General features: G+C 34.6%; 3 protein-coding genes across 4 annotated transcripts; 2 read left to right on the forward strand and 1 right to left on the reverse strand.

Annotated features, from left to right (window-relative positions):
* Nucleotides 1–918: 918 nt before the first annotated feature.
* On the reverse strand, nucleotides 919–1,698 carry AT4G15150 (glycine-rich protein; the record flags this gene model as incomplete). The annotated part of the gene is made up of 2 exons (NM_117604.2): nucleotides 919–1,312; nucleotides 1,611–1,698. The coding sequence occupies 2 exons, from the start codon at nucleotides 1,696–1,698 to the stop codon at nucleotides 1,092–1,094; spliced, it is 309 nt and encodes a 102-aa protein (NP_193251.1). The 3' UTR covers nucleotides 919–1,091.
* A 3,871-nt stretch (nucleotides 1,699–5,569) lies between these two features.
* On the forward strand, nucleotides 5,570–6,672 carry AT4G15160 (Bifunctional inhibitor/lipid-transfer protein/seed storage 2S albumin superfamily protein). Of its 2 annotated transcripts, NM_001160764.2 has the most exons (2): nucleotides 5,570–5,725; nucleotides 5,972–6,672. In NM_001160764.2, the coding sequence occupies exons 1-2, from the start codon at nucleotides 5,612–5,614 to the stop codon at nucleotides 6,437–6,439; spliced, it is 582 nt and encodes a 193-aa protein (NP_001154236.2). In that variant the 5' UTR covers nucleotides 5,570–5,611; the 3' UTR covers nucleotides 6,440–6,672. The 2 variants fall into 2 exon arrangements, with proteins under 2 accessions (NP_001154236.2, NP_193252.5); NM_117605.5 differs by having other exon boundaries at nucleotides 5,570–6,672.
* A 1,579-nt stretch (nucleotides 6,673–8,251) lies between these two features.
* AT4G15165 (N-terminal nucleophile aminohydrolases (Ntn hydrolases) superfamily protein) lies at nucleotides 8,252–9,802 on the forward strand. The gene is made up of 3 exons (NM_001203806.1): nucleotides 8,252–8,352; nucleotides 8,870–9,165; nucleotides 9,292–9,802. Exons 2-3 carry the CDS (start codon nucleotides 8,880–8,882, stop codon nucleotides 9,630–9,632), a joined length of 627 nt encoding a protein of 208 aa, NP_001190735.1. The 5' UTR covers nucleotides 8,252–8,352; nucleotides 8,870–8,879; the 3' UTR covers nucleotides 9,633–9,802.
* Nucleotides 9,803–10,757: the final 955 nt, after the last annotated feature.

The raw sequence follows: 10,757 nt of genomic DNA on the forward strand, positions 1-10,757 counted from the left end.
TTATTTTTAATCATAACGAGTTAATTAATTGATTTGAATCATTTTTTTTTTTGTTTTTCTCGGTAATTTTAAATACAGTTTTTTGTCTTTGAAAAACAGTATATATATATATATATATATATATATATATATATATATCAAAACGTTTTAATTTTAAAAATCACATTAAATTCAAAAGATATCAAAAACATCACAAACTTTTAGACAATTTTAAATGATAAGAGAACCTCAAAACTTTCCTTGTGTGTGTGTATCGTCGTTATTCAGCCATTGCATACCCCACTTGGCAGCTAGATGGTGTCTCAAGTGCGGAGACCCAAACACCCGAACCATTAAACTACTTTTGAACCTTGCCATGTCTCCGGCATTTCATTACAAAAGTTTTATTTAAAATCTTAGAATGGTGAGAGTGAAATTTGGGAGAGTGAACAAGGCGAATTTTACGTTTACGACAACGAAAATAATAATTATCTACACAATCATGACAATGAATTGCTTAACATGCACCATACTCCATATTGCGGAAATTTAACATTTAAACTACTTATAAAAGTTTACATACTGCTAAAATCTTTAAACCTCACATAAAAACTACCTACCAATGACCAAATGCCCTTTCACAATCATCAATTATCAATAAGAAACATTATAATATATCCTAGATTTTACTTTCAAAAAGTGTATAATTATATAATAGTAAACGAAATTTCCAGGGAGCTTGACCAAACCACTTTACCTTTAGAAACCGAGTGGCGAGTGCCACCTACTACTCATTACAACCTCGTCAATAATTTAAATCACCAAATTTGGCACGTTGATATACTTAACAATATCATTAAAAAGTAAAACATCATATAGATGATCTATAAAAATGGAACGAGACGGATCATATGCAAACCATAAAATTAAACTATCTGCCAAACACTTAAAAAATCAACTCTAGAGATGGGACTTGAGACAAAACCAAACCTCTCCTTTGTACTCATCATCCTACTACTCGGCTTCTTTGCAGTCTCTTACGCTTCCGTTCCTCGGAAACTAAATCCACATCAACGCATCGGTTTCTTGAAGCCTTCCCGAAAGTCTTAACCTTAAGCCCTACCAAAAGTCTTCCCCTTCAAGCCCTCACCGAAAGCCTTCCTCCCCAAGCCGATCCCGGTTACTCCAAAACCAGTCCCAGTTAAGCGACCACGACCACCAACTCCTGAGTTCGATCCTCCACCTGACGTAGCCCCACCTCCTCCCCCTCCTCCTCCAGGCTTCTTCAAGCCTCGGCCTCCGCCGGATACTCCAACACCAATCACCGTCAAGCCTCCACCAGATACTCCAACGCCGGTCATTGTCAAGCCCCCACCAACACTTCCAACAGTCCACTAACCTCTGTCGTAGTAAAAGGCTTCTCGTTTACAAGGCTTTCCTAGATCGATCTCTTTGTGTGTGTACAATAAAATAAAATTATATATGTCTCGAGATCTAAGTATAATAATTGTTCTTAACTTTACTTTGCAAGTATTTAAGTGTAATAGTCTTTTGTACGTTGAATAGTTGACCAAATATATTTTACTTTTAAAGCTACGTGAGTGAAAATCGCTTGTTCAAAAACATCAAACCAGCATCAGCTCGAGTTGCTTGATCTATACCCAAATCTTTGAGTGAAAATCGCTTGTTCAAAATGTCGCTGAACTTGTCTGGCATCATTATCAATGATGAGAAAATCAACCACATAGAATAAACAGTGTCACATCCTTAAGAGAATTCACATATCCAGCATTGACAACAAAGTTCCAAAGCTCCAATTACCACGCATGCACGCATAAAAGCTTTGCGCCAATTTGTAGACGTTAGACGAATGAGTGGCAACACATAGTCCTCAACTTGGGTAATAGAAATTGAAACAGGCTTTTAGAATTAAGAACTAATCTACATATATGAAGCTCACGGATCAAGTTTTATTCATCCGAGATATAAAACAGGCTTTTAGAATTCACTACAATTGAAATAAAGTTACAAATTTTGAAACAATATTATTGATTACATGCAAGTTACAAGCTTTTACATGTCTTCTAATCTCTACTCAGTTATTGTTTAATTCTCCCAAGGCTCAAGTGCTTTTTATTGATAGACTCCAGCTTGGTTTATTCTTCAATCGTATCCTCACTTCACCTGTTTTAAATTCTCAGTTGTCAGTTGTATGTTTCTTGCCTAGTGAACTATACTGGTAAATACTAAATAGATGTAGAATCTATAAAAGTGTTTAGGGCCTTTAGAGGGTGCTATTATAACATGGGACCTCGTTGAAGCCCAAACTGTTATTAGGAGAAAACCCGAATTGGGTCGTCGCAACTCGCAACGTTGCGTATCCGCATAGCTGTACAAAGGCATAAATTGGTGATTGGTTGAATTATTAGAGTAGTAATTAACTTTAAATTTACGGCTCAAAGTATAAAATAATGTTATCGGACTAGACTTAGGCTGATTGATTTAATATTAAATATGTACCAAACTGATGATTACGTGAAAAGACAGTTTTTGCACATCCACACCACATGTTCATGCAATGTATTAGATCCATATATATGATTAACGAAAATTCTGAGTCTCTTACGGCCATAGGAAATATAGGAGATTTAGGGAGGAATGTATAGGTTGTATTTGTTCCGTTTACATTTACAGTTTGAATAATAACTATATGCCGGTCGAGTTACTAATCTATGTAAAGCTCGACTTGTGCCTCACGGAATATGGTCTCAAGTCTTCTTTTCAGTTCAAAGATATATATTCCATATTTGGTATTCATGAAAGAAAAAAAAGATTGTTTTTTATTAAATTCTTTAAAGACTATTTTTACATGTTTTAACTAAATCTGCAGGCAAATTAGTTCAAATATTTTGAAAAACAAAAAACTGAAAATCAAAGTAATGTAGATTCCAAAATTATCTTCCCTCTGTTTCTTTTCATTAGTTTCATAGAGGATTTTTTTTATTCTTTTTAAAAGTGTCAAACTTGTTTTTTTATTTTCTTTGTTTAATATTTACTACGTTTATTTTAAAATTGTGGATTTTGTTTTAGTGCTTCTAAATCTTTGTTTAGTCAAGTTTTATGCTCAATACAAGATGATATGTTGTGTGATATCGATTCAAAATCATTTTTACACGTTTTTGTTTTATTTAAAGAAAAATCATATTAGAAAGGTATCAAAATTCAACTTTACTTTAAGCCCGGATAAACTTGGGCACGGGTGCACGACACTGGTGGGTTGTTCATGTCTGTACTCATTTTTACTGGCAAATATACGTTCAACAAAATCTGAGAACAGGTATGGTTTAAATTACTTCAATCAAAAGGGACAGTTCTGTCTTGAAGAGTATTGGAGAGTTGACATTGATTTAGAAATGAAGATAATCCCACAATCTGGGGATTTCTGTCATGATAAAGAAAACTTATAATCTGGCCCGATGTTTCAGCACAAAATGATATATAATGGTGTGGTCACATGCAGAGATCCATGCATGTGGATTCTGTTTCATTTTTATATATCTACTCTTAACAACGCATGTACGATTCATTCTTACGAGTTACGGTGACATTATCCCATTCTCTTTTTTAAAATAACAATAACAAACAAATTCTCAATTTAGAGGAGACAGACTCACGGGTTACACTATTTTGACTACTCGACAAATCTCACCCGCAATCTTGTACACACCTCCATTGACACATTTCTTATCTAATACTAATTATTAAAAACAAAAATCTCTTATTAGTATCTTGTATTGTATTTATATCTTAACTCTGCATTAATAGGCTTGAGAGAACTAATTTATCCTTCTTAGATATACTTTTTCACTATATTTATTCTTAATTTCTTTTGTATATACCTGTTTCAGGTTTTGTTATAAACGACGACTCAGACAATGTCATAAAAGGTCAAATCTATGCCATACAGTCATACAGAGACAAGTATAAAGAAATTTACTAGATAATCATCAATCACGGACTTGCTCAATTAGTTTTCGTGGATAACTGAAATATTAAAAGGTGCGAGGGAATAAAAGAGTCTAAAAAAAGCTTTTTTTTAAAAGAGTCTAAAAACGAAAAACAAAAATGTTTGGACCCAAAAAAAAAAATGGAAACCAAATGTTTTTATCTTAATCAATATATAGGTTTCATATAAGATCTACAAGCAGTATATAAAAAAAAAAAAATTGACTCCCTTACAAAAACTCGAGGAACTACGTACTATCATCTCCTGCGAACTAGTATTTTAAGGTCACTCCACAGTTATGTTTCTATATATTTAAGTTTTTTTTTTTGTGAATGGTATATTTAATTTTGATCTTAATTTTTTTTTTTTAATGATGTATGCATGATTTTATATGTTCCAGTCTTGCTTTGTGTTTTGAGAACACAAAAGAGAATATACTGGGACCATTAGAACCATACTATAATTAGTTTCACCGTTAAATTAATCATATTGTAGTTTCATTTCTTTTTCAAATCAGTGACTTGTGAAAAACGTTTTACCCTGGTGGTTAATAAAAGCTACTGTAGGATATATGTCAAAACTTCACAAAACGTATGATACGATTAATGATAGTTGTCAGTGTTTACTTCAGTACTTGTAAAAAAGTCATTGATCCTGAAATGGATGGATCTATGAATCAGTTTTGTGAAGTCAATTTTTGTTTACAAGTTTAACTATTTCGTCGCTGCTAGGATACATCTGTAATTAATTCATAATTAAACACTAACCATTATCATTATTTTGACATTAATTATACATAAATCATATTGTAGTTTTTTTTTTTTTTTTAAACATACTATAGCCTTGGACCTAGCTATATAGAATTGATTCTCTTTTCTCTATTTGTGCGTTTGTTCTGGACAATATCTAGGCTACAATATCAATAGGTCGAGACGAAAGAACAATAGATTCCAAATTTTTTGCCTAAAATCCGCATGAACAAGTGTACCCAATAATCAAAGGAGCAGAAAAGAGGAAGGATCTCTTTATGTCTTTGTGGTTTTCTGAAAATTGAGATGTCTAATTCAGTCAAATGATAATGACAAATTCCTTAGTTAGTTGTCTCGCCACTTGCCATTGTTGTTTCAGAAATTGAGAGGTATCTTTTCAGTCAGATAATAATGACAAATTCCTTCATTATTTGTCTTGCCATTAGCAATACATAAAAAAAAAATCAATTTGCATATAGTCCCAGTCTCATAACCTTTTTGTTTGTACGTGGTAAATTTACAACATTTTTAAACTAAGTACATACGTACCATTATTATCTTGAACAATTGAAATTTACAACAAAAAAATTCCGGAAAGTTTTTACTTTTTGTTTTCTCTTTGATAAAAGAAAACCTTTTTACTTCTTATGAAAAAGTGACCTGTATATTAATGTACTTCATAGTATAGTCCAACTTCAATAATCTTACTCGCAATTTGGCACGTTCATATATCATCACGGATGATGCTAATAAGGACATTATTATACAAATAAAAATAAATATCTTAGAGATTACTGTGGTCTATAAAAAGAGGAAGACACTCAAGTACTTCATCACTTCCTTGTCACAAACCAAACCCTAAACCATCTTTCTCAACATGGCGCTTCTTCACAAGCAAAACATTTCCTTTGTGATACTCCTCCTCCTCGGTCTCCTTGCCGTCTCTTATGCTTGTGATTGTAGTGACCCTCCTAAACCATCACCACACCCTGTTAAACCGCCAAAACATCCCGCTAAACCACCTAAGCCCCCTACCGTTAAACCACCTACTCACACCCCAAAGCCTCCCACTGTGAAGCCTCCACCTCCATACATTCCATGCCCTCCTCCGCCCTATACTCCAAAACCTCCAACCGTGAAGCCACCACCACCTCCCTACGTGAAGCCACCACCACCTCCCACTGTGAAGCCACCACCACCTCCTTACGTGAAGCCACCACCACCCCCTACCGTGAAGCCACCACCACCACCCACGCCGTATACTCCACCACCACCCACGCCGTATACTCCTCCACCACCCACGGTGAAGCCACCACCACCACCGGTCGTTACCCCACCACCGCCAACACCAACCCCAGAGGCGCCATGTCCGCCACCACCACCAACACCATATCCTCCTCCGCCTAAACCGGAAACTTGTCCAATCGACGCACTGAAACTAGGCGCATGTGTGGACGTGCTAGGCGGTTTGATTCACATCGGACTAGGGAAAAGCTACGCTAAGGCAAAGTGTTGCCCACTTCTTGACGACTTAGTGGGTCTTGACGCGGCGGTTTGTCTCTGCACCACCATTAGAGCGAAGCTTCTCAACATTGACCTCATTATCCCAATTGCTCTAGAGGTTCTTGTCGACTGTGGTAAGACTCCTCCACCTCGTGGCTTCAAGTGTCCTACTCCGCTAAAAAGGACTCCTCTCTTGGGTTGATCTCTTTTGTATTTCATTTGATACAACAAAAAAGGGTTTGAGACGTTAAGATCTACTAGATTCTTATTTATGTTTTGCGAAACAATAATTAAAAGGGTCTAAATTTAGTAATTGTTCTAAAAATATAAAGCAAATTTTATGTATTGTATGATGATTATGTACGTTGAAATAATGTTATCTGAAATTTGATTTTTAAAGGACAAACACTACGCAGTGGTCATTGCTCAACGTGTACTGTGTACATGTGGTGTGTCATCCTTGACCCATACTAAGTCAGTCGAATAGATATGTGTGTGTTTCAGTATATGTACGTATTAAATTTAATTATAGATACACTAGTTTAAACAATGTTCTTATATATAAACTAGATCTATAAAACAACAAAACATTTGGAAAAAAGAAATGAAAGAGAAGATAACAACTAAAGATTATGGCCCTCCCAAGTTTTAATATTCCAAGCGTACAATATCAAAGAGTTGTGTCACTTAGAATGTGGTGATATATCAATGATCACCATCACCGATTTTATACGTACCCATACGCTACCCTAACGTAAAAGTCGGGAAACATTTGTGGTATATAAGACAATGTTATAAGAATATGAATTGTAACTAATATTTGTGGTGGTTTAGAGATTTTTGTTACCAATAAATACATCAGCCTCGTACAATTGATATGTCTTATTTGTATCTTTTATTTATCTAACTATTGTCTACCGTTCTTTTTCTGCTATTAATTTTATTGTTGTATCAATCAATTTTAATACTGATATGTAGTTTTAACTGTTTAAGAAGCAAAGATATAGTATATGCTTACTTTTTAAAATTTATTATAAATTATTATTTTATTATTTTTAAAAAATGAAATTTCTTTTTATATTATTTTATTTTGCATAATAATTAATTAAATAAATTTTGATTAAAATACTAAATGTTATGGTTTCATTAAAAACGAAGTTGTAGTATTGTTGACAAATAACAAACACTCTATTAACATTCTATCGTACTGTAGAAAAGTGAACATCATATTAATGTAGTATGAAAAAAGTATATACAATATACATTTGGAACATTAATCAATAAAACTTCAATTGATAGATATCAGGGTTTACCAGTCCCTACCCTAGACAACCTTGGACGAGTCCATAATGTCTTATGTGATGATATGTCTCACTTTTAATAGAAGTGTGAAAGGAGTTAATCACCCCCATTTAATCCGTCTGGTTTAGTTTAATTGTCATTTTTAGTGTGTTAGTTTCCCAAATTTTTCGGGTTCTAAATTAATAACTCTATTCCGCCATGTACCATGATTGAATGTTTACCAGGTCAGTTCACATAGTTAAGGAAAATCAGAAAAATGGAACACCATTTCTTGGTGCGATAGTTTTTACAATTTTGTCATGATCTTGATGCCTATTGACATATATATATTTTGGATACAACTACTTTATATCTTAACATTGACTACATAGCATTATAAATACATAAGGTACACTTATTTTACTAAGTTTAAATGACCATATAAACCAAAAATATATATATTTATCAGATAAAAAATTACACAAACAATTTCATAAGAATTATATTTCTGGCTATATACTTGGATTAGGACCAAAAAAAAAAGAGAGGATTAGCGGGTCATACATACGTATATTCCGAACGGTGTACCCTTTGAAACGAGAATATGGGCTTAACTTATTAGGGTTGGTATCTAATGTATTCGGCCCATATTTGTGAACTGTGAGGCCCAATCTAAAAAACCAGCAAAACGACTTTTTTTTTCTTTCCTTTTCCTTTACTTTTCTTGTCAAAGAAGTTCACAAGTCTCGTTCCTTTAATAATCAAGCACCAAGTTCTCAGCGAAATCAAGGAATCGAAAACCCAGAAGAGGACTCAGTGAACAAATTTCTTCAGGTTAAATTTCCTCACTATTCTACTGTGTTTTTGTTCTCAGAATCCTCGAAAATCGTAATATGGTTTTTCGTATGCTCCTAAAATCTGGGCAATTCATTAGATTTCGTTGCGTAGATAAACTTAAGCTTGATGTATTCTTTGGTACAATGTAATTCTGTTTAGTTCTATAACTTGGAATCACTCTAAGTGTAATGTATATTGATGCGAAGTCAAATGTTGCTGAATTTTTGCTCTCCTGCATTTTCCCCAATTTTTTCTGAGCCAGTATTGTGAAAAATTGGAGTCTGAGAAAACTGAAAAGTTTAATGGATTCTCATTTAATCAGTGTTCATAGATTCACTAGTTGTTTGACCAGGGCTTAGGCTTAATCATTCTTGTGACACTTGGTTTTCTTTTAAATCTGTTTTGATGTTCAGTTTTCTTTGGAAGCTATATACCCATAAACTTAAAATGAATAAAGATGGAAGCTTTAGCTGATATAATTTGGGTGTTTCTTTCTTTCTTCCTTGGTGTGAAGCTGTTTCAAAATGTCTCGGAGGTATGATAGTCGCACCACGATCTTCTCACCGGAAGGTCGTCTCTACCAGGTTGAATATGCTATGGAAGCTATTGGCAATGCTGGTTCTGCCATTGGAATCTTGGCAAAAGACGGAGTGGTGTTGGTTGGTGAGAAGAAAGTCACTTCTAAACTTCTTCAAACCTCTTCATCCATGGAGAAAATGTACAAGATCGATGACCATGTGGCTTGTGCAGTTGCTGGTATAATGTCTGATGCCAACATTCTGATTAACACTGCTCGAGTTCAAGCTCAGCGTTACACCTTTATGTACCAAGAGCCAATGCCCGTTTAGCAGCTGGTTCAGTCTCTTTGTGACACCAAGCAAGGATACACCCAGTTTGGTGGTCTCCGCCCGTTTGGAGTTTCCTTTCTTTTTGCAGGCTGGGACAGGAACCACGGGTTTCAGCTGTATATGAGTGACCCAAGTGGAAACTATGGTGGATGGCAAGCTGCAGCTGTTGGAGCAAATAATCAAGCGGCTCAGTCTATTCTTAAGCAAGACTATAAGGATGATGCAACGAGGGAAGAAGTGGTTCAGCTCGCTATCAAGGTTTTGAGCAAGACGATGGACAGCACGAGCTTGACAGCTGAAAAACTCGAGCTTGCTGAGTTGTATCTGACTCCTTCAAAATGTGTTAAGTACCATGTTCACTCGCCTGACTCGCTCACTAAGCTCTTGGTTAAGCATGGTGTGACTCAACCAGCCGCAGAAACTTCCTAAGCTAGAAACTGGTGACAGTTTTACCTGACCCGCCTGGTTACTGTAGATGTCCATTTGCTTTCTTTCCCTTTGGAGATATCGTATCAGAATCAATTTACCACTCTGATTATGTCATGTGATTCATTTGGGTTGACTATCTTTTATCTTGAGATTGATCTTCTTCTAGTCTAAAGTAAAGTTAGACTTTAGAGGTTTTATTCAATAAATGAATGAGCAATCACCAACGGGCCCATTAGAAAGCCCATAACATTCATTGATTGAGGTAACGGGTTTTAATGGCTCAAATTAACGAAGAATCAGAATCTCTTTAAGTTTCACCACGTCGATTTACGGTCAAGAGTGTCTGTTTATTAACAGAACAGTAAAAATGTTACCGCTCAAAGCGTATATCTTGAGCGCCAAATGGAATTTCATTGGTACAATGCCCAGAAGTTCTGGGCCAGAACTGGCCTCATTGTAAGAGATTTTTTAGGAGATTTATGCAGATCTGGAAAAACAAGTTTTTCTCTCTTGGATTATCTACAAAATATTATTTACTTAAGTAGTTGTCAGTTAGACAATGCCCTGAATCCAAGGAATTGTATCGACCGGGATTGAAGAGACCATTCTTGCATCGTCTCTTCTTTTTGCAGCATCGCGATTGTATGAAACATTGATGGCCAGATCTTTCTTCTATAAGTCAATCAACCGGCCACCGGAATTACCCTAAAAACATAGAAAATATGTTGAAATATATTGAGATATTAGTCATCGACTATGACTAAGTGTCACAAACTTTTGTGTGATAGGATTCAATCAATCCAATGGATCTTAGTAAGAATATTTTACATTCTATACCAGTCTAGTTCACATATTTTCTACCACAAATTGTTAATTCCTCACACCTTTTAAATTCATTTTCTAGTTTGCAGTTTTTTTTTAAGTGTCACTTTACCAGATTACCTCAAACTTAAAAATTATCAAATTATTATCAAAATATACAAATTTACTAATTATAAAACAAGTATATATCTAATATCTTATCTTAAAAGGTAAATATATAAATATTTTCTACCTTTTGTCATGTAATACAATTTTTTTCCTATTTATTAGGTATCAGAATCTCAATTAATTAAATTCAGAAAA

Source organism: Arabidopsis thaliana, chromosome 4 (genome assembly GCF_000001735.4).
Source record: "Arabidopsis thaliana chromosome 4, partial sequence".
Lineage (NCBI taxonomy): Eukaryota > Viridiplantae > Streptophyta > Magnoliopsida > Brassicales > Brassicaceae > Arabidopsis > Arabidopsis thaliana.